This window comes from Catharus ustulatus, chromosome 23, assembly GCF_009819885.2.
Source record: "Catharus ustulatus isolate bCatUst1 chromosome 23, bCatUst1.pri.v2, whole genome shotgun sequence".
Taxonomy (NCBI): domain Eukaryota; kingdom Metazoa; phylum Chordata; class Aves; order Passeriformes; family Turdidae; genus Catharus; species Catharus ustulatus.
Window position 1 is genome coordinate 6,125,583 of NC_046243.1, and position 23,656 is coordinate 6,149,238.

A 23,656-nucleotide genomic window follows, 5' to 3' on the forward strand; every position below is an offset into this window, starting at 1 on the left:
CACCAGGCAGTGTGCTGCACATAGGACAAAAAGGTGATTGATTGATTGATTGATTGATTGATTGATTGACTGACTAGGGGGGAGGAGGAAGAGAGATGCATAACTCCTGCACCCTGGATCACCATCAATAAATAACCCCCTGAGAGGCCACGGGCTGCACAGGGGGAACTTCACAGCCCTCAGCTGAGTCCCCGTGGCTCAGTCTGGGATTGTCACAGAGGCAATCCCAGGTGACCTGGAACAGCAAGGTTAAAACGTGGTTAAAATGCACCTGGAGTCCAATATCCAAACTACAGACCCGGGAGGTGACGGATGTGAGCTCCCTTTGTTTGTAAACTGGTATTTCTGAGGCACAATTCTCATGCCAAAATGAGAATATTCAGCAGTGAGTTCACAGCAGAAAGGCTCCAGCCAGCTCCCAGGGGACGGCACCGGCAATGCCCCCCTGTCACAGTCCTTGTGCCTCGGTAGTGGCTGTCCCTGCCACTGCTGGAGCCAGTCTCTGCTTGCTGCCTCCCCATTCCCTGAATTCTCTTCTGAGCAGGAGCCAGGGCACGAGCCCTCAGTGTCCCAGTGTCACCACCCCGACGCATTTCCGAGCGCACCTGAGGGGTGGAGGAGGAGGAGGAGGAGGAGGAGGATACTCCCGCAGAGGAGAGTACAGGTTTGACCTCGAGGGACATTTGTGGCTGCACTGGGGTTTCTGCTGTCCCCACATCCCCCCGCTCTCTGTCCCTCCTTCCTGACCCCACACCCTGCAATGCCCCTGGTTCTCCCCCGTCATGCGGGGGCTCTCCCCAGGCTGGAGCATCCATCCCAGCGCGGAGCTGGAGGAGCACCGCACGTTCGGCGCTGCCCTCTGCCCTCATCCCGCAGCAGAGAGCCGCGTCCCTGTCCCCTGTCCCCTGTCCCTGCCCTGTCCCCGCCGCTGGGCGCTGTGGCTACTGCTTGCAGCTGTACACCACCTCCTCCTGCATGCACTGCTGGCACTCCACGTAGCAGCACCAGCGCACCTGGCAGTGGCACGAGAAGGTGACCAGGCGGCTCTGGGTGTTGTAGCCCCTCCCGCAGCACATGCTGTCGCAGTTGCCCTCCCGGGAGCAGGTCCTGCCCGCGGTGCCCAGGGAGTACTTGCTGGGCCGGCAGAAGCTGGGCGAGTCCTCCACGTACACCAGGTCGGTGGGGCGGGGCAGCGCGGGCAGCTTGGCCGAGGGGCCGTGGCGGTGCGGCCCCGCCAGCTCCGAGTGCCCCACCGCGTCGTTGCTGGTGCTGAAGACCTTGACGGCATCGTCGTAGCGCAGCTTCAGGAGCCGCCCGATCTCGTGGAAAGGCGAGAGCTGCTTCCAGCAGGTCCGCACGGCGCAGGAGCCCGACACGCCGTGGCACTTGCAGGTGGTTTTGAGGCCGTTCTTCACCGCCTGGCGAGCAAGAACAGCGCTGGTTGGTACCTGCCAGGAGCTCAGACAGCACCTCGAGATAGTGCACCACAAAACTCACCAAATCGGCACTGCTACTCACATATCCCTTAAAGCTGCATCTGCTGTCCAGACTGAAGTGACAGAGTGCTGTGTACTTTGAATCTTAATGTAACAAAGCTAATAAAGTCACTTCTATTATTTCAAGACATAAGTAGTGATGTAGAAGGTCACTGTACACATGAAGTTCCTCTTTGGTAGCTGAATATGGAGGAGTACTAATAAGAACTGGGATTCCTGTGTCTCACCACTGCTCTTATATTCTACCAGAGGGACATTATGTAAAGAATTCAGCCAAGATTTTGTGTGCATGCATTGTGTATGCAGCAGCAAAAATTATAAATGCATTCAAATATACAATATTCAGAGAAGCACTTCTGTTTTATTGCCATGATTTCTATTCCATGGAGGAAAAAATGTTAATAATTAAAAAGAAAAAACAAAACAAAACAAAACAAAGCAAAACAAAGCAAAACAAACAAATAAAAAAACAACAAAAACAAACAAACAAAACCCCACAAACAACAAAACAAAAAATAAAAGGCAGAGGAATGGCTACTTAGTTGACAGGTAAGACAGAGAATGGATAGCCTGAGGACAACCAGCTGAATACCAAGTAAGTCCTTATCACTTCTATTTGGCACAGTAGGAGTAGTCAGCCATAAAACTGAACATCACCAACATGCTGGATTCCTTTTGGTCTATTCAAATGAAGACAGTGCTCTAATTAAACAATCAATTTGACTCAGTAAATGGAAGACAGTGATGACTCAGTAGCCTGTAACCTGCAAGTCAAAATGCTCAATGTGATGCTCTCTGACCCAAACCTGTGACCAGACTCATTCCATAGCAGTCACCAGCAGACTCAATGTTGATCTCAAGAGTTTCAGGCTTTAATCTGCTTCACACATGCCACCAGCTCTGAGCTCCAGCTGTTCTCAGAGCCCCCTATGGCCCTGGCATAGCCCCTGGAGTCATTCAGCTGTGGAGTTTCTGTCCCTGTGCTGTCCCCCTGGCACCCATGCTGGCACCACTGGAGGACACAGGATGCTCCTCTGCCACCCAACACGCATCTCCTCACACAAGAGCTCAGGACACTTCCCAGGGACTCTCAGCACCACAGGTCCCAGGACACAGAGGTGAACAGGCCTGGTTTGAGAGCAGTGAACACCCCTCTCACACACAGGATGAGCTGGAACACTTTTCCTGAGCCCAGAGTTCATCCCAACCTTGCCAGCACAGCTCCTACCTTGATGCCCACGTTGGTGTTGTGGATGTCCACCTTGGCCCGCAGGTCCTTGCCGATCCTCTTCTGCCCCAGGAACTTCTTCAGGAACTTGGTGCTGTACTTGAGGTTGTCCCCACAGACTCCCCACTGCCAGGCCTTGCGGTTCTCCAGCCCCGGGGAGTCGTCGCAGGTGCAGCGCTCCATGCGCCCCGCGCTGCACGCCCGCGCCAGCGAGTGCGTCAGGGCGGCCGAGGACACGGCGTACAGGAACGCCGTCTCCTTAAAGCCTGCAGGGGACAGCAAGGTAAAGGCCCTGCTAAGCCTCTAAAGGGGAAAAATGATGCCTTGGGGTTTAGATTTTATATTTTTCAGAATCTGTGCTGTTTAGTGTGGAACTCTGAAATTTCATCTTAGGTGTTAGTGAGTTCTCTTCACAGGGGAGTTGGACAAAACAATTCCTTTCTAGCTGGAGAATCAAGGACAACCAGTACCAAAAAGCACAAACAACGGTGAGGGAAAGGGGCAAGACAGGAGCTTTCATAGCCTGGGGCTGTGGTTGGATAACTGACTCCAAGATAAACCAAAACTTATAAAAGTGTAAAACTCATGACTGGGATCCATCTTGGATTTGGTTTGGGTGTAGCCCTGGCTGGGCTCCTGCACTGCCCAAGGTGAATCCTTGCAATAAATTCCTGTTTTATTCCTTTTGCTCTGTCCAGTCTCTGTTCCAGGTCAGCCTTTCCAGGCATCAGTTCAAGCAGGAAAGGCACATCCCTGCCTGTCCATGGACTAAACATGAGCACAATAATTAGAAGTACCAAGAGACAAAACTCCTCCAGTGCTCCCACACCATCCCCAGCAGAGGAACACAGATGGAAGTGATCGGGGTAGTGACCCCCCAGTGTCACCCATGACTGGTTCAGTGTGGACAAGGGAAGGGTGGCAGCAGACAAACATTCCTGGGGAAACACTCAGCTGCAAAAAGTGACAGCCACCAAGCTCTGCTTGTCCCCAGCATGGAGCTGATTGTGCAAATACAAACTGTCATTGAAATCATGTTGTGCCATAAAATCAGGAAATCTGTAGTAGAGACTGAGAAAGTGTCTTAAAATCTATTTTTTTTTCCAACCTATTATTTTAAAATGTTTTTAATTGGGACTGTAGCAGTATTTTCTATGAAAAGATCACATGTAGTTGGAATGGGAATGTCCATGTTGAAGGACATCTTGGCAAAAAGGAAAACCCTCACGTGTGTGGGTTCTCTGCATTGTAAATTGTCTGCTCCCAGTGACTGTGGGGCATGTTCTGAAGCTGCTCTCCTCCCCAGAGCAGGATTCCCAGCTTGGCTACAATCCCTGAGGTTGTGGTGTGACTATGACATTTTAACCAGGAAACAAAGCACAGTGACTCAATGAAAATTCAATGTGGAGACATGAGATCAGACAGAAATAGAAATATTGGTACCCCTGAGCTTCACAGAAGTTTCAGAAACTCTGACTGACACAAATCTGACCTAAACACCAAAATATTTTATTTATTTATTTATATTTACCTCTTCTCCTATTCAGTCCTGGGGAAAATCTGAGTATTTCATCTAAAGTTCACTTGCAGGAAAAAAAAAATCTATTAATGGGAAATTGCTTAACAAGTCAAAAATGTAGAAATTAGTGCAAGGAAGAGAGAGACAAGTGACTGATCAATAGCTCTGAGAGCAGGAATGGATAAGATCAGCCAAAATAGAAAAAGGTTGGTTTATGGGAGATAGAGCACTTACACATCACAGAGAAGAAAACATAACAAAGCAAACAAATATTCCACATGGGAAAATTCCAAATTCCCTTCCACATCAGAAGGAAAATCTCTTTTCCCCGGTAATGGAAGAGAGAAAGAGAACCACAGAGACTTGACCTGGACTTGCACTGAGCCCTGCCTGGAGAAAAGGTTGGAAGCCACCTCTAGAATTCACCAAGTCCAACCTCAAATCCTGCATCATCCTGTTCCCTCAGAGAATTCCCATCCAGCTGCAATAGTGGAGCAGAACACAGAGTGCTGAGATCTGAGTGATGTCCACCATAAACACAACCAAGAGAGCAGGACAAAGACTTCTCCTGGTGGTGGCCAGCAAGAAGAATGAAAAATGGGACCAATCATGAATACAATGGAGAGGCTTCATTAGCACCTCCAATAGACTTCATAGGAGCTCTCTGGAATTGCAGAATTTTAGATACAGGTCTACAGCAGCATGGACATGAGGGAAATATGGAGGAGATCAAGGAGATGAACCAAGCATCTGCCTCCTACCTCACTATTTTGGCTGCTGCAACCACTGGAGCAATAATTTGCAATTAATCTTTCTGGTTGATGATCCTCTACAAAATTTCTCAGGGTACTCTAAAGATAATGAAAGAATGTCACCAAATCCACCAAAAGTTCTGTAAAAGCTGGAATGGGACATGGTCAGTGCAGGCTGTGGATGGCAGCAGGATGCTCACACATTTTCAAACAGCATCTAACCCTCTCCAAAGGAGCTAGGAGAGGATAACTGATACTTGAGATCCTAAATCTGTTCAATCATTCCAGCAGCCAATCTCCAAATGCTTACCAGATCCTCAGCAGCCCCTGTGCCACAGAAGTGAGGAGAGCATTCCGGATGCCGTTCCCAGCCATGAGGAGCCAGCAGGCCCCGTTGGCTCCACAGCCCCTGCTAAATCTGACTTTGTGGATCACCACACTGCTCCTGCTATTTCAGATGCTTTGGTTTCCCCCTGTAAGTCCTGGCCAGTTTTCAGCCCACTGGAAATCAGAGGCCGTGGCTGTGGTCAGGCCACTGCAGACAGCAGCAACTGCAGATACCCAGCAGACTGAAACGTCTCCTCCTCCTAAAAACAAAGCTTCAACATCACCAGGCTGCCAAAGGCTTGTCTGAAAAGTCTAAGATGATTCCCTCCACTTTGTCATGAGGAATCAATCACCATTTCATTGTTAATTCACAAAACAAATGACAGAAGTTAAAGCTGTCCTTCAGCCCTTGTGGAAAGTGCAGCAGAGCAGCAGCTGGAGCTGGATTTTCAGGAGGACACAGCACAAGTGGCAGCTCCAAGGAGCACAGTTTGGGATCTGGACAGAGGTGACTCCATGTGTGCTGCTCTCTCTCCTCCCACAGTGACAACAGAGCTCCTGTCACCAGGGGTGGCTGGGTCTGGGCTGGGGATGGGTCACTCCCCTGACCCCAAGTGTCCTGTCAGGGACACAGTGGGATCTGAAACTCTCGGTGCAGGGGGAACATCTGGGTGCAGCTGTCTCTGCTGGGCAGTTTGGCTGCAAACACCCAGCACAGAGGTGAATGTCAGGAGCTCCCTCTGGTAGGACCTTCCATGTGCCCAAGCCTTGCCTGAGCTCTCCAAAAGGATTTCTTAGCCTGGCAGAAGGACTTTTCTGCACTGGCACCACTGCTGTGTGCTGTGGTGTGCTCCAGACCACAGGAAAATTGTAACAGGAGGAGTTCAGCTGTGGGGTGACTCTGCCAAAGGAAAGATGCTCAGGGTCAGAGGCTTTTCAATGCTGTAGTGAAGGAGTGTGAGCATTTCAGAGCAGGTGGAGGAGGCATCTCTGAAAACAACAGCAAAACCAACCAAAAAAAGCCACAGAAGCACAGAAAGGTTTAGGATGGAAGGACTTTTGGTCTTTAGAACAACCTCCTGCTCAAGGCAGGGCTGGCTCCAATGCCAGCTGCTCAGGGCTTTGTCCAGCTGACTTCTCCAAATCTCCCATCATGGAAATTCTGTGTCTGAGTCACCCCTCCTCTGCTGCACCATTCCTGGATTCCTCATGACAACGCTGAAACCACTGCTGGAAGGTCAGAGTCCACCAGCAGGAGACAAAGGAATGGATTAAGGGATGGAAGGATTGCAGAGCCCTCATTTCTCAAGAAGGATTTTGTGAGTGGCTGGCTCTGACCTCTTTGCTAAAGGTATTTATTTCCCCAGATCACTGAGTTGTTTGAGATGAAATTCTGCTTTACCTGCCCTCCAGCAGCCCTTAATGGCACAGCCAGGACACCACAAGGTCATCACTGCTTCTCCTGCTTTTATAAATATACCAATGGCCCTGTGTAACAAGGTGGATTGAAATAATTTAAACTCTTTCCATCTTTAATCTTTAAACAGTGGAGAAGGGGTGCAGGAGGATTTTGCATGGGTCACTGAGGAGTAATCATTGCCATAAGTGACAGTGGCCACAGAAAGGTTGCAGGTTATGCAAAAGGAGTTTCCCAGTTGTACCCAGAGGACTACCAAGAGCAACAAATGGTGCAGACTGGTAAAATAATCTGGCATTTCAAGAAGCAGAAAACCCTTGGCTTGTGTTTTGTTTGTTTTTTTGGCATCTCTAGAAGCAGAAAAAGCTCTGATGATCCAGTCACAGCAATTTGTCAGTTGTGATTGCAAACTGAGTCTGGCTTTTCACCTGTTACAGAAATGCCCCATCTCACTGGGAAGGACCTTTGTCACTCTCTTGCACTCCTAAGACCATTCAGGTCTGCTAAAAATATGTATTTTTCTTTATGGTTTCTCTAGGACCATGGAGAAATCAAATGATTTTCAACATTTCTAAAATGCCTCATCACTACCTGGGTGACAGGAGAGTTGCATGACCAACAATTTCCAGCAAAGTTCCAACAAATGTCACAAACAGATCAAAAGTGGCAGCTGAAAGCATTCATGTTCTTTATGAAAGAAACAAACCCCCTTGCAAGCTAAAGGAAAATGAGAACTAATAATTGCTCCCAGCCAAGTGTCCTGTCACACAGGGGCTGCACACAGCATGCTTGGCTGTATTAAATCATCACTTGATCCTTAAGATTGTGTAATAAAAGTTTTCAAACACTTATCCCCATCTGCCAAAACAGGTTTGAAATTACAGGTGATATTTTATTTTGTCAGTCAGGAGCCCATGGAAATGTTAAGGCATGCCACTGCCAGATAATTAAATGTTTTCCAGCTATTTGAAGATGAGGATTATTCAATTGTCATTTTCAAGTTCTTTGAGGTTGATGAAGGTGCAGATGTGAGAGTGACACTCAAAATGATCACTAACAGCTCCTTCCACCTCCTGCTAAAAAATCCACAGTAGAGCCTTGCAATGAAGAAAATCTGATCTTGCATGTGCTGACTTAATAAAATATTAAGTTGATATTTAATGTAATAAAAATTGATAATTTTAAAAGGAAACATTAAAACGTTTTTGATCCCAATATTAATTAAAATTAGCATTGATTTTCATCAAAATTAATGTTGGCTTCTTCAGGTCCTTTTTTAAAAAAATTAAGTTTCTAAACATTATCAAAGCACTGAAACTCAATAAATCTGAAGACTGAAGCTTAGTAAGTGCTAATAGAAGTTCTTGAAGGGCTGAACAGTCAGGCTTTGGTTGGATCAGGACAGGTCTGGCAAACCCTAACGCATTCCCTGGTCTTTCTTAGGAAACTATTTCAGGGTCCATTTTGTCAAGAATTGGAAGGATTTATGATGTTCCCTTCTACCTCAAATCCAGACCTTACAGGACGATTTCTTCATCTAAAGCATTTTGAGAAAAAAAAAGCCAGGGGGTCTTCCACCCACTCTGCCCAAATTTCTCTGAAGTTATACCAAAGATAAAAAAAAAATCTCTCTTAGGAGACATTTGTCAACATGCACTGAGATGTCTGCAGATAAATAGCTTTTGTAAACAGGTTTAAATTTAATTTTTTTAAAATTCTCTTGTATTTGAGAACACAGAGGTTTATATACACGAATATCCAAGGCAGTGAAAGGATTTTTTCTCTGGCTGTCCCTGCCATGGAGCACAGCAGCACCCGGCTGAGGAGGGAGCTCAGTGCCAGGAGCCCGACACAAAGAGGCGAGCACCGCGCTCGTCCTGAGCCGGAGCAGCCGCATCTCCCGCGGAGCTTGGGCACTGCCCATCCCCATCCCATCCCATCCCATCCCCATCCCATCCCCATCCCCATCCCCATCCCCATCCCCATCCCCATCCCCATCCCCATCCCCATCCCCATCCCATCCCCATCCCATCCCCATCCCCATCCCCATCCCCATCCCCATCTCCATCCCCATCTCCATCCCATCCCCATCTCCCAATGCCATGGGATCTGCGGCACCCCGGGGCTGCAGGATCTCCCTCCCCCAGCTCCCCGTACCTCTCTTGAGCAGGCTGGGCCGGCCCTCCAGGCTGCAGTTCCAGCGCTCGCTGCGGAACTGGAGCTGGCACTCCAGGATGCCCAGGCGGATCGCGTCCCGCAGCGTCTCCGCCAGCCCCGGCTCCCTCCGGCACAGCCGCTTCTGCTTGCGGGACAGCTGCAGCAGCTCGCACTGCTTCTGGTGCCCCCTGCCCGGGCCAGAGCCCCCCGGGGCACCCAGCGATGGGAAATGGGTCAGGGCTTCCTTCCCGGTCAGGCTGCAAGGACACAACGGGACAGGGGGTGAGTTAAGGGTGGGGCAGGGTCAGGCTGGGCAGGAGCTCTGAGCACCCCGAGGTGCCCAGGGGCTCCAAAGGCCCATCCCAACCCACACCAGGTCGGGATTCTGAGGTGATTCTAAGATCAGCATCATGGAAAAGATGAAGAAGGGGAGGATATTCAGGAGGCTGCAGGTCGGGGCATTTGTTATTTGAGGTTATTGAGAGGTTATTTGTTATTACCCAGTGCTGGTGAAGGTGGTGAAGCCACATCAAGCTCAGAGATTAATCAATACAGATTGATTAGATCTGGTATCCCATTCCCACCACACAGCAGGGCCGAGCCTCATGCCGTGGTGTGCCCATGTGTGCTGTCACCAGCACAATGGAGACAACCTGACAGCACCCCCTGATGGGTCCCAGCACAGCGATGGGACACAGCCAGTGTCACACACAGAGCCCTGGCTGCTGCTCCCTGTGCCACAGCTCTGTGTGACCCCTAAAGGCAGGAGCCACCTCCTCCCCAGGCTCTGTGAGCACTGCCACCACACCCACAGCTTGGAAAGGCCAGTGGGAGGACATTACCAGGGACCACCTGCCTCCACAAGCATGAGTTTTGCTGGAAAACATATCCTTGCTGTAAAAAATACAGGAAAGGTCAAATAAAAATGTCCTGCCAAATGCAATGGCAATGCATTTATGTGTTAATGCAATTCAGCTGAAAAATGTCACAAATACTGGAGACAAATGGTTTCACTTTTCATGGCAAGACAATTTTTCTCTTGCAAAACTCAGCTTACCTGATATCTCCAGGATGCTTGAAATCACAGAGAAAATATTTTACTTTGATGCAGGGTTTGGGGGCTGCAAACTGGGAGCAGTTGTTGTGCAGCAGCACTGCACTGACCAGGAGTGTGTCACCTGCTTCCCAAACCCACACTCAGAGAGCCTCAACCCCTGCCCCAAAAAATTCCCAAAGCAGATAGATCAATGGAAATATTCTGGAACCTTTATTTTGGGGCACTTCTTCATGACAGAGGATGCAAGTCAAGCACTGCAGCTGTGATTTGAGTGTGCTCCTGAGCTGTTCCTGAGATAATTCCAAGATCTCCCTGCAGCCAGCCCAGCCTATCCAGGCACAGAGTTGGAGCACAGCTCTGCTGACCTAATCCCACAGCACCCTGTACCCATCCTCACAGGACAATACAACCCCCAGATGTGCTCACACTGCTGTAATTAACAACAAAGACAATTAACTAACACACCTCTGGACTCACACAGAGACCTGCAAACCACCCAGGAACTTTGGAACCCTTGTGGACCACACAGGGACTGAACCTTAGAAACCAAGTGGGTGAGAAGAATCTCTCCCTCCCATTGTCACTGCTGGACTGGGGGACAGAGACAGGAGAGGTCCCAGTGAGCCAAGAAATGAAGAGACAATGCTGGAAACAGGGACAGAGCATTGGGGCCAGGCTCAGCTGAAGAAACTCCAATCAGCACGGCTTGATGAGCTTCAGAGAGCAGCTCAGACTGAGGGGTCAGAGCCTTGCAAGGCCCCAAACCCTGCCCAGAGGCTGCTCCTGAGATTGACCCAAGGCACTGAGACCAAGCCATGATGAACCAGCTTGAGGGCTTTGCTTGGCTCACCCTGGTGCTTGGAACCAGCCCAACCTGTTCACAGGGGTGGGATGTCCCTGGGAGCTGGGCACAAGCTGAGCACAGACTCTGAAACTCAACATTAGGATGTGCTAAGCTTTGCATGGGCAGGGAGAGGTCAGCAAAAGTCTGATTTAGGAATGTTCAGACAGAGCCCAACTCAGTGGGACTGTGCTGGGCTCGGCAGAGGGGTTGCTGCTATGTCAGAATAAAAACCCTCTCCCAGAACCTGGACTGTGCCTGGCAGTGGGATTCCAGCACTGACACCCCAGAAAAGTGCACTTGGCAACAAGTGGAGTGGGAATGTGGCTCCTCTCCCTTTGCCATGCAGTGCCTGTGCTCCCAGGCCCTAAAGTTTCCCAAGTTCATGGCAGGGAGAGAGGAAATAAGGAAGTGGGAGGTGCCACTGAAGAGTTTAAGAGCCTGTTATAACAGCACAAATCACTCACTGCTTGAAAGCACAGCTGCAACATTCCCAAATTCATGTACCAAATTACTGACTGCCCATGTGCCAACAGAGCTGCCACCCTGCCAGCCATCCTGCCTCCCCAAAATCCCCTCCAGAACAAAAACATCTCCCCTCTTGCCAGTCTCCATCCTCATTTTAATGTCCTAAATTCCAGCTAAAACATCCTTCATCCCTTGTCAGGTATTTCAGTCAGCAGTTCATTGACTATTCAGACCAACATCCCCTTCCCAGGAAAGGTGTGACCAGCCCTGAGCCCTTCCCTTTCCCAGGGGCTCAGAAGCAGAAGCAGCTCAGAGTTCCATGGCTCTGACTCCAGAGGAGTCCCAGGGTGTGACCTCAGCTGGGAAAAAACTCAAGAACTGCAAGATAACTGCTCACTGCCTGTTCTTGCCATTCCACATGCTCATCCCAAGGGCCCAGGATTTTGGCCAAAAATCCATGAATCCCTTCCCCTGGGGGACAGGGAGAGCAGGCAGTGCAAAGCAAGAGCCAGCAGGTGAATGTGAAGTCAGAAATTGAGCCCCTGAGCAGACACAGTTTCACTAAAGGCTGTGGAGCTGCCCAGGTTGATTGGGGGTTGATGAATCTCCCAGCTGTAAAGCCAAGGCTGTGAAGTTTCTGTAGCCCAGGGGTGTCTGATTCACATCTAGGTGCTGACTCAGGAAGGAGAACGTGGTGCAAAGGCATTGCTGGAACCTGTGTGAAACCGAGAAAAGGTGGCAAAGGAGTCTTCGAGATTTGTAAGAGATCTGATGAATGACACAAAGCAGGGATGAGCTGTCCTGGACAAGCTCAGAGAAACTCTAAAACCAGAGCAGAATTGGTGGGCAAAGGTTAAATACAGAAGAGTGGAGAAGAGTCAACACAACTTGTGTGGAAGTGGTCACTGCACACACAGACCAAGGACAAGCCAGATGTTACTGTCTGCTTGGACATGACAGGTGACAGATTTCCAAAATAGCTTGTGTAAGATACCTTCCACAATTCCCACCAGGAGAAGGAGGAGAACACAGGGCTGTGGAAGCAGGACTGGCCTCCATGTGAGTAAAGATTATTCTGATCTCTAAAGTAGAATAATCAGGAGGAATGGTGATAATTTAATAAATTTTAGACTTAAAATAAATGAGGCTGTAGTTAAACTGGCAGCCCTTCTCAATGCAGGGCACAAGGAATGCTGAATTTTCCATGTATTCATACAAACCATGGAAGACAAAGTCATAAAGGGACCACTAAACACAAAGATACTTTGACACAGGATGTGCAGACTGCCAGAAGCTGGAAAATATTCTGAGGGAGCATCTCAGTCTGCCACCCTACTTCTGTTCATGCTTTTGGCTTCACATTTGTTGTTACCCAGTGCTGGTGAAGGTGATGAAGCCACATCAACCTTTGTCCTGAATTTTACAGCCCTGGACAGGGATTATCTCAAGGATGTCCTTTGGCCAGGACACCCACTGGGATTTGGGAGAAGGTGGCATTGCCATTCTCCAGGCTCTGAGGGATGTTGGGTGCTGATATTTGTAGAAGGAAAAAAAAACAAAAAAAACCCCAAAAACCTTTGAAGAATTTGATTCCATTTCCAGAACAATCTCAATAATGCACAGCAAATACAACCTGGGACCACACACAGAGATACCAAGTCTAATTCATCATTTTCACCACTCAGAGCAAAAGCTTCATGGGAAAAAACACTTCCTAAAACTAGATCCAGCAACACTTAGAATTCTGAAAGAGGTAATGCAGCATCCTACACAGAAAGCTGGTTGCACAGGCAAATCTACTTAATATTTCTTATTATTTATATATGTTTATATATTTATATAATGTATATAAATAAATACTATATATATAACACATAATATATAATCTAATATATATTTATATGTTTATATAAATTTAATAAATATATTTATTATTAATTTTTTTATTATTTTGATTATTGTTGTTGAACTTCTGAAGCTGCTTGATTTTCCTCTAGAAAAGGAGGTCAGAAACAAACAGATGGATAGAGCACAGCTAATGAAATAAGCAGTAAATTGGTTAATCCTGTTCTAATCCAAAGCTAGAACACACCTTTCTGTGACAGTCTCATTGTGCAAAATCTCCCACTTGTCACTTGAGGCAGGGCAATGTCAGCAGGAAAGAATTATATAATTTATATAAGTAATTCCACCTCTGTGTTTGAGGCTGCCAGGATCAGGAGTCTCAGAGCCAGAGCACAGACACAGCTCCCAAAGCTCATCTGTCACACAAATTCCAATTCAGACCAGAGGAACTGCAGGAGGTGCCCAGGCCAGGCAGGTGGCACAGCTGGCAGCAGAAGCCACCCTGGGCCAGCCCCAGAGATTGCCCTGTGTCACTGGAGGCTCTGCAGCCTCCCACCACAACTGTATTTTATCAGGGCAGAGCCAACACAGGATGTGATCAAGATCAGAGTATGCAAACATTTGTACAAGACTAAATATAAAATATGCAGATATTTGCAGTCGGGCAATCTGCATCGTTTTAGATGATTTAGAGTTTATTATCTACAGATCATACAGCAAAGAAAGTGAACTCTTTGAATTAATGCACACCTGTTCACAATCTGAAAGAACAATAAGGATCTCCAACTTTATTTCTCTCTCCTTTTCTGTCTAAGCACTTTGCTAAATTCATCTATTTCCTTTAATCTCCTTCCAGCCACATTCCAGCTGCTTAAGAGACTTTTAATGAGAGCCTGTTCCTGTGCAATGCCCAATGTCCTCTGGATCTGAAAGGTCTTAAAAACCAGTAAAAATATGCCTTTCCTACCTCTCCCAAGTAAGGAGAAAATCAAAGCAGCCCACAACAGGACTCCATATCTGATTTCAGGGGCCTTTCATGTTCCACAGGAATATCTGCACCCCACAGAGAGCTGCAAGAACCCTTCAGGAAAGGCTGAGAGAATGTGGGACATGATGGATTGAACCAAGGCCTGTGCAGTGCACAGAGGTCCCCAGATCTCCTCTGTCCCCAGCTCTGTCAAACTGAGTTTTCATCCTTTCAGAAGCACACAATCTAATCCTCCCCATTTGTCCCTGGAGAAAGGATGGCCTGTGAGTGTAGCACTGCTGTGACTAATGAGGATGGTTCCTCTGCTCTGTACCCCCACTGCCTGCAAAGGAGGTGGCAGAAATCCCCAGAGCATCTCAGCTATGAATCTCAATGATCAGTATTGAGATTTAACAGTTGATATCAAAGATTTTTGCTTTCCTCCATCAGAGTTGTCATTTCAGCCCCTCGGGCAGGTGTCTCTATACCTGTTATCCTGCAGGTTTTCCATCAAGTTTCTGCTCCTCACAAGGAGAAAAAGCTTGAATTAAAACCTCAGATGAGTTCACACGACGCTGTGAGTCAGAATCCTTTGAGATGGATTGTTTGCTGTTTGCTGCAAGCCCTGTCTGGGAGCAGTAACAGATGATGTGTCCAGGTCCAGACTCATTTTTTTTAAAGAATTCTCCTGAAGTTCCACAGGGACCAGGACATAAAATTCCAGCATCAGGAGAGCTGCCAGTTTGGGAGGAGAGGCAATAACCAGCTCAGGGCTCTCCACCCTCACCTGCTCTGGCTCCCACAGCCTGGACAGCCTTGCTTTGACTCCTTCCACCTCCCAGCTCAGCCACATGAACAATCTCCATGTGGATCCCACTTCCAGGACTGGTCCCAGCTCAGGGCACCAACTGGGCAGTCATTACAGGAGAAAGCAGATTTTCAGTCTAACTCTGGACTGGCCACATTCCCCAGAGCATTCCTGCCATGAAACACTCAATACCCATTGGGATGGGTTTTTAGAACCTGTGCTCCACTGAGGTAGTGACTAAAGAGAGTCTGGGAGCTGAGAGAATCAAAAAGCATCCATGAAAAGCCTTTCCCTCTGCAAGGCACCTGCAGCCCCACAGCCCCTCTGCTGTTTCACCACAGACTCCATCCTCAGTCTGCCCAGATCTCAGCTGAAAGTTCCCTCTCCATTTATGCTCTTTCTCTCTCTTTTTTAGTACTCCAGTATTCTGACAATGACAACAATGATGCTGTAACAAACCTTCCTGAATGAGGATCTGTCCTTTGAGGAACAATGATGCAGCCTGTAAATAATATCAGTATTTAATTATCAGCTCAACAGGAAGAGAAATATCCTCAGAAACCTTTCCAAGAGCACTCAGAACTGGACACCAGAGTCGTTGTTTGAGCTTATTTGGCCCATTAGATTGATCAGGGAAATGCTGCAATAAGACATTTACCAAATACAACAATGGGATGTGGGTAACTGGGCTAATGGGATGGAAGCCAAGGCTTGCTGGACATCTCTAGGACACAGGAGATGTCAGGACAGCTTTTTTAGGGATGATCATATTTATTTTAAGGTATCATTTGACACATGATGCTGGTTCCAAAACTATGCAGGGCCCAGCTTCAATAGCCCTGCTTTTACCCTCTAACAGCCCCACAAAATCCTTCCTTCAGGAAAGGAGCCAAAATTGTGCCACTGGCTTTGGTGGAGCAGAACCAGCACCAAATACAGAGGGCAGGGTAGGCAGGAGAAGCTGTGAGCCCAGCCAGCACATCCTGAGAGATCCAGGCACCTCTGCAGCCACCACAGGGATTTCAGGAGGAGTTTTAAAGAAATCTGCCCATGGAGCAGGGGCCAGCCTGGCCCATGGGTGAGACACGTCCCAGCCTGTTCCCCAGGCTTTGATCAGCTTTGGTTCTTCCACCTTCCCACCAACCTCCTACCTGGGGTGGGTCTGCTCTGGATTCTGCCCTGGGAGAAGCTCTTTGCCCTCCAGCACATCCTAAATGCCTTTTCACCTTCTGAAACACGAACAAGGAGACAACAGGAGGCTTTGAGCTTTTAATGAGGTCTGGAGACATTCCCACCACCTGAGGAGCTGAACACCCTGAGAGGAAAAGCATGAAAAGGAGGGAATGCTTCACAGGAGGCTGCAGGCTGGGGGAGGATTGAAGCAAAGGGGAAGCAAAATGAGCACAAAGGGAGTCAGGAGGTGAGGACTGGACACTGCTGGGTTCCTGCTTTCAGAGAGCCAGGCAAGCCCAACACAATCCTAATAACACCTTTCACTCAGGGATTATTTTCTCTCCCTCTCCTAAAAGCAGGTTTTAATTTACCCCTTGTGGGCCCAGCACCAGGAGTTCAGGATCTGCTCAAGCCCAGCCAGTGCAGACACCAGTGAGCTCCAGGTGCTGGGAATGGGCTCAGAGCTCTGCCCACAGCTGTCATTTCAAAGACATTCCCCTTGTCCTAAAACCATAATACAAAAATTGCTTCCCACTGCCAGAGGGCAGGGTTAGATGGGATGTTGGGCAGGAATTGTTCCCTGGGAGGGTGGGCAGGCCCTGGCACAGGGTGCCCAGAGCAGCTGTGGCTGCCCCTGGATCCCTGGGAGTGCCCAAGGCCACTTTAAAGATCACTTCTAACCCAACCCATTCTGAGTTTCTCTGAATTTACCCATTGTAATGCTGTGTTCACTCTGGCAGTACTTTGTTTTCTGTATTTAAAGGTGAGCTGCATCTTTGCCAGGCCCTTGGACCATTTTTACTGGACTATCCCATACACTTCATGCTTTACCTTTGCCCTGATGAAATCAAAACTCAGCATTTCCTTCACCCTTTGAACCAGCAATTCTTCACCTTTGCCACATCCAGAAAGGGTTCAGGTCCTGTCTCTGCATGTTGCCATCCAAAAGCCTCCTTCACTTGTTCTCACATCTTTGCAGGTTTTCTCCATGAAGTGTTTGGAAAGCCAATATTTGGCTCATGTGCCTGGGTCTCTGGCTAAACTTAGAAGCAGAGCACTGACCCAAGGTGCCCAGTCCCCTCCAGTTCAGTACTAATTTAGGTGGGAGATTGGTTTTCTCCCAAACCAAGCCACATCAAACATTCACTTCTAAAATATTCAGGTTCCTCTCAAGTCTATCAACTCAAAAATTTGTATCTGAAAGCACCCATGTACCACAGTGCTCATCACACCAAACTCACTGAGTTTTTAGATTTGGGTTTCTTCTTTTGACTTTCAGATGAAGAGGTGAGAATACACAGGACACCCCTATGTCAGACCTCTCAAGGGAAAAACCCACAATGAAAAATGAACCTGAACAGCACAGTCAAGAGGCAGCACACACAGATTTCATGTGCCCAGAAAGCTGCTTGTGCCAAATAAATAAATATAATAATTATAAATAATTATCACAGAGCAAAGGACCACTCAGGTGGCTTTAACAGAGTCTAGCTCGAGCAGTGGTCAGTGACAGCTCTGTGTATCTGGAAGGGCAGCACAAATTCATTCACTCCCCTGGCACAGCCATGTGCACATCCCTGTGGCTGGAAAGCCAAACTCTGCCTGCAGAGAGTGAGTGCTGACACAGGCTCTGAGTGACTGGGAAAGGGGAGCCCCCCAGCAGGGGCTTAGCTGTGAATTAGGCTGAATGATAAATTAATACATTTAAAATCCAGATGCTTTAAGGAAGCTTTGCAGCAGGAATGAATTATGTACCAGGTGTGTCCTGGGTGAGAAGTGCCAAGCCAGCAACACTTCCCAGCAAACACAGTGTCAGGCACGGGGTGGGAGGATCAGTGGAGAGGGAACAGGACCCTCCATGTGTTCACGGCAGCACAGACCAGTCCTGAGCGCTGCAATCACTGAATTTCAGATGCTCCTGCCTGTTCTACCCTCCCTGATACGTGCACCAACAGCTCTGCTAACCCTGAGTCTGGAAATCCTGCCTGAGGAGCAGCTCACACGGGACAAAATCCCCCAGAACACTCTGCATGGGAAATTCGGCATTGACCCAACCTGGTACAAACCCATCTTTGCCTTATCCCGAGCACACTGAAACGCGAGGGGAAGACACAAACCCAGCAGCAGCTGTGCCCGAGGGATTCTGATCCTGCCGTGTGTCGGGCTGGAGCAGCAGCTCTGCCGCTGTTCCTGGGCTGGCTTTGAGCCGTGGAGCTCCGCAGCACCTTCCTGACCCATCCCTGCCTGCCGAGCTCCCTGTGCCAGCCCCGGGGAGCCCTGCAGGGAGCGATCAGTGCCAGCCAACCCCGGGGCTGATTCGCACCCTGAGCAGACCCGGAGCTCACTTCAGGGGGAAAAATCCACTTTTCCTCCCAGCCAACAGAATTTCCCACCCGTTTCCACATCCCGTAAAAGCTCCCTGGTCCGCTCGGGGAGGCTCCTGCGACCCCCGGCCCCCGTGTCCCGTTCCCTCAGCCCTGCCCGCACCGCCCCTCCGGGCCCGGGACAGCTCGGGGGATGCTCCGGGCGCTGCAGGTGCGCGGCTCGGCCCGGACCCCCCCGCAGCGACGGGAACGTGTCCGGGGACCGCGACAGCCCCGCGGAGCCCCCGCGCCCTCCGCAGAGCATCGGCGGGGACCTGCGCTCCACGGCCCCGAACTGTCCCAAAGAACACCCGAGCAGTCCCAAAAAACACCCGAGCTGTCCCGAAGAACACCCGAGCAGTCCCAAAAAACACCCGAGCTGTCCCAAAGAACACCCGAACTGTCCCAAAGGACACCCGAGCAGTCCTAAAGAACACCCCGAGCTGTCGCAAAGGACACCCGAGCTGTCCCGAGCAACACCCGAGCTGTCCCAAAGAACACCCGAGCTGTCCCAAAGAACACCCCGAACTGTCCCAAAGGACACCCTGACCTGCCTCACGGTCAGTCCCAGCTGTTCCACTGTCACCCCCAGCTGCCCCACGGTCACTCTGAGCTGTCCCACGGACAATCCGAGCTGCCCCACGGTCACTCCGAGCTGTCCCATGGTCACCCCGAACTGCCCCACGGTCACCCCGAGCTGCCCCACTGTCACCCCCAGCTGCCCCACTGTCACTCTGAGCTGTCCCACGGACAATCCAAGCTGTCCCATGGTCACCCCGATCTGTCCCACTGTCACCCCGTCCCCCCAGCCCCGGTTCCCGGTGTCCCCGCTCTCCCCCCGGTCCCGGCTCGAAGGCGGTGCCGGGCCGGTCCCCGCGGGCGGTGCTGACCCGAAGTAGGCGGCGGCGGGCGGCGGCGGCAGGAGGAGGAGGAGGAGGAGGATGCGGCTGAGTCTGGCGGCGGAGCGCATGGTGCGGGCGGTGCCGGTCCCAGCTCGCTGCGGGCCGCCCGGCGCCGCGGCTCTTTAAGCGGGAGGCGGGGCGGCCCCGTCCCGTCCCGTCCCGTCCCGTCCCGTCCCACCGCCGCCGGGAACCCCCGGGGCTCCCTGGGGACCCGCCGCCCCCCCAGCCCTCGGGGACGCCGCGCCGGGTGCATCCATCCCCGTGGGATCCCTCAATCCACATGGATCCCTCCATCCCCGTGGGATCCCTCCATCCCCATCGGATCCCTCCATCCCCGTGGGATCCCTCAATCCACATCGGATCCCTCCATCCCCGTGGGATCCTCCATCCCCGTGGGATCCCTCCATCCCCGTGGGATCCTCCATCCCCGTGGGATCCCTCCATCCCCCTGGGATCCCTCAATCCACATGGATCCCTCCATCCCCGTGGGATCCCTCCATCCCCGCCAGGTCCCTCCATCCCCCTGGGATCTCTCCATCCCCACGGGATCCCTTCATCCCCCTGGGATCCCTCCATCCCCCTGGGATCCTTCCATCCCCCTGAGATCCCTCCATCCCCGCCGGGCGCCTCTTTCCCTGCAGGATCCCGAGGTGACCCTCGTGGCTCTGTGCCCCCAGAGCACATCCCCACATCCCCAGGGGCTCAGCACCAGGCTCCGGGATGGCCGGCAGTGCCCTGTGGAACAATAGCTGTGGGAATATCCCGTTTCCAAGCCTCAGCACTGTCTTTGGGCAGTTGTAAGGGCAGGGAAGAGGTGAAGAGGCACCTGTGTGCCCGGGCACCCAGCAGCTTCCAGCACATCCCTCCTGCTCCAGCTCGCTGCTCTGCTGTCCATGGATGTAGATCCCAACGCGTCCCAGAGCATGGAGCAGCTCCCACAGACACACGTAACCAAGCATTGCACAAGTGACATCTCCTGGAAATCTGGGGGGAAGGAGACCCTCTGGAGATCTCCAGACAAACCTCCCATCCCAAGATAGGCATCCCAAGATTGTCAAATCCAGACAAGGATGGCTGTGGCTTTGTCCACAGCCCCAAAGATGCCCATCCGCTCACCCCTCGGGACACTCGTCCTACAGATCACAAACCCTCCAGGGGAAGGGGGTTTAACCTCCAGCCTGATCCCTGCAGGGGAAGGGGGTTTAACACCCAGCCCGATCCCTGCAGGGAAAGGGGGTTTAACACCCAGCCTGATCCTCCCAAGTGCAGTTACACAAAACTTCACAGAGGAACTCAAGCAAATTTCCAGAACCCAAGAGTGGCCATAGGGATAAAGATGCAATGACTACCCTCTGAAAACTCTCCCACAAAATGCCAGGAGTGTGGAGGGTCTGGGCAGGCACGGGACACCACCCTCCCCAGACAATGTGTGAGAAGGGCTCTGTGCCGAGCTGGGGTGCCCTGCTGCACGTTCCAGCCTCCTCCAGACCCCGGGTACCTGGGAGGTGCTTTGCGAAGAGCACAGAGCTGTGTGTGAGGCTGAGAAACCCAGCATTTCCTAGAGACAAAGAATCCCGGCAGGATCCTCGGGTGCCTCGGGATGTGGAGGGTACAGATCTGTTCTGTGCTGCTGGGACCAGCGCTGCTCTCCAATCCTCACCTGGGCTTTTTGTTTCCCTTCTGGCACCTCCCAGGGCAGAGCATCGCCCAGCCCTGCCCTGCCTGGCTGGCAGAGACGAGCTGTCAAGGGCTGGTGATTTTAGGAGAGGGATTGAGGGACAACATGAGCAGCCACCACCTCACACCAGCCCTGCTACAGTGGGAAGGGGAAGCCCTGCTCTCCTCCTGTGCTCTGTCCTGAGCTGGGCTGTGCCCCCGGCCCTGGTGGCACAGGAGGCTGAGCAGGGATTGGGAAGGGAAGCAGAGGAAGGAGCATGGCTGAGTGTCACAAAGTCTGTGGCTTCAGCAAGGGGGTGAGATGGGAGGAGCAGACAGCATGAGAAACGGGGTGAAGGAGGGCAGGGTAACTGTTCCAGCCTTTCAGAGCTCCACAGCACCCAGGACTGCCCCAGGACCCTCCTGACTGCTCCCCATGAACTGCTCAGCTGCAGCCTCATCTCAACCTTGTTGCCCAAATATTCCAGGAGCAGTAAAGTTCCATTTCCATGCCCCTCTGAAAAGTTCTTCTCCTTCCCTGCTCTTGGCAGGGCTCATCAGGTGAGAGATTTGCTGATTTTGTCACCCCTGTTCCGGGATGTTTGCATAAGAAACATTTGTTATGTTATTTTTCAAATCATCAGGAAATAGCTTGGGTTGGAAGTGACCTTACAGCCCCCTCATCCACCCCCTGCCATGGGCAGGGACCCCTTCCACTATCCCAGGCTGCTCCAAGCCCTGTCCAACCTGGTCTTGGACACTTCCAGGGATGAAACATCCACATCTTCCAGTGAATTGTATAGAAATGACTGGGAGAGGGGGTTACTTTTGATAACCCTCTTATTTTTTGACTCACTTCTTGCTACCACAACATGATGATGGATACAAGCCTGGGCATCAAGGAATTCTGGACATCAGCATTTTCTGAGAGCACCTCAGGGAATGCATTTGTACACCTGTGAATATTTATCAGCCACAGTGCCAAGATGTCCCCAGGGAGATCTGGGAGCAGCTCAGGATGAGAGCAGCCCCCTGAGAGTGGGACCACATGGAGAACACCAGTGTCACATCCAGACCTTGATGTCTTTGGCAAGGAAGGTCACAGCACACAGATCTGTGTGCTCTGGTGACCACAGTCCCAACCCTTTGGCTCTAGAGCTGCCCAGGCCCCTTTTCTCAGACTCTGGGAGAAGCTGTGGCACCCTTAAGCCCCTCCTGGGGTCAGGGACCTGCCTGGATGTGTTCACCCCATCCTGCCTGGGCAGGGCAGCTCCCACAGCACCTCTGCCAGAGGGAATGGGAGGGGTGCTGCCTCTGGGCAAAGCTGTGGCAGGTGAGGCACTTCCAGTAGTTCTGGAAATTCTTGTAAGTCCAATAGTGCCCAACACACGTGGACAGATCCCCAGCAGAGCCATGAAGCCCTGCAGAGGAAGGAAGGAGTGCTGACCCCACAGGAGTGTGCAGCTCCAGCCAGACCTGCTGAGGATGGGTGAGGGCCAGACCCAGCTGGTGAAGGCACGAGAGGACAATCCTGTGCTGATGTTTGAAGCCTTCCATCCCAGCCAGGGAATTCCAAGGACAGAGCAGCTCACAGGAGGCTGCCAAGGGAGGCAGCTCAGCAGTGCTGGGGCAGAGGGCCCAGACACCTCTCTGGTACCTCCTGGGACGTGTCTGATGGGAGCAAGGTGCCTTCCCATACAGCTGGGAGGGCCCATTCTCACAGCTCTGGCAGTATCTGTCTCTATTGGAAGAGTCAGGTTGGCAGGACACATTTTCCCTTCTGGCTGGGGTGAGGGAGGGAATTCCAAACAGTGTGGAAGTGTCTGGGGGCAGGTGGGGGCTGCAGGGCAGAGGGAGCAGCAGCCACATCCCTGGGGCTGGCTGCACCATCAGAGCAGTGTCTGCTCTGAGCAGCTGGCAGCAGAAAAGGCTGAGGCCATGGAGGGGTCTGTGACTGCCCTGCTCGGTCCTGGTTCCTTCTGCCAGCAAAGGGGAGCCTGGGAAAGGTGTTGGGCTAAGGAAGGACAGCCCTGGCTGTGCCTTCTGCTCTCCACATCCAGCACAGCTGGAGATGAGTGAGCAGGACATGCCCAAGTGACAACGTGTGGGACAGTGTGAGTGCTCTTCTTGTCCCCAGAGCTCTCTTCCCTCTTGGGTTCTTGGGCAGCTGCTCTAGCAGGGCCTGTCCCCAATTCCTGCCTGCCACAAGCTGAGAGAGGGAGGTGTCTATGCCAGGAGGGGGAGCACAGTCCTGGAGCTGCTCCTGGGGAAAATCCAGAGAACCTCAGGAGTCTGACTGGCCAGGGAAGAGCTGGGTCAGGAGGAGGATGAGGAGCAGCTGGGTCTGAAGGAAAGAAGATGTCAGGAGAGACACCAGGCAGAGCTGCAGGAGGACAAGGTGTTGGAGCTGGGCATGGAGCAAGTCCAAGAGCAGGAATGTGGTGGCTCTGTGCTGCCTCAGGACTGCTCCAACAGCAGAAGGGAAAAGGCTTTGCCAGAGGCAGGGCTGAGCTCAGGTGTGCTGAGGACGCTGGAGAATGAGGCTGTAATTCATCAGGGGAGAGGAAAACTGGTGAAAATAGGAAGGCACCCCCAGATGGGTGAGGCTGCTCTCACTGTTCCACTGCACAGTGCAAGGCCAGGGCTCAGGCTTTGCCATGGAGCTCCAAGCCAGAAAAAC

At 51.2% G+C, this 23,656-nt stretch overlaps 1 protein-coding gene across 1 annotated transcript; it reads right to left on the reverse strand.

Moving 5' to 3' along the window:
- Positions 1 to 903: 903 nt before the first annotated feature.
- Positions 904 to 19,388, reverse strand: WNT9B (Wnt family member 9B). Its single transcript, XM_033078686.1, has 6 exons — positions 18,969 to 19,388; positions 18,449 to 18,713; positions 9,954 to 10,074; positions 8,897 to 9,153; positions 2,725 to 2,990; positions 904 to 1,418 (listed from the first exon to the last, which is right to left on the reverse strand). Exons 1-6 carry the CDS (start codon positions 19,386 to 19,388, stop codon positions 942 to 944), a joined length of 1,806 nt encoding a protein of 601 aa, XP_032934577.1. The 3' UTR covers positions 904 to 941.
- Positions 19,389 to 23,656: the final 4,268 nt, after the last annotated feature.

Coding starts and splice junctions, on each gene's coding strand:
- WNT9B (XM_033078686.1), bottom strand. CDS start 19,388: ATGCGCTCCGCCGCCAGACTCAGCCGCATCCTCCTCCTCCTCCTCCTC. Junction 10,075..18,448: donor TTTACGGGATGTGGAAACGG/GTGGGAAATTCT, acceptor TTTGGGAAGCAG/GTGACACACTCCTGGTCAGT. Junction 1,419..2,724: donor ACACCAACGTGGGCATCAAG/GTAGGAGCTGTG, acceptor CTTGCTCGCCAG/GCGGTGAAGAACGGCCTCAA.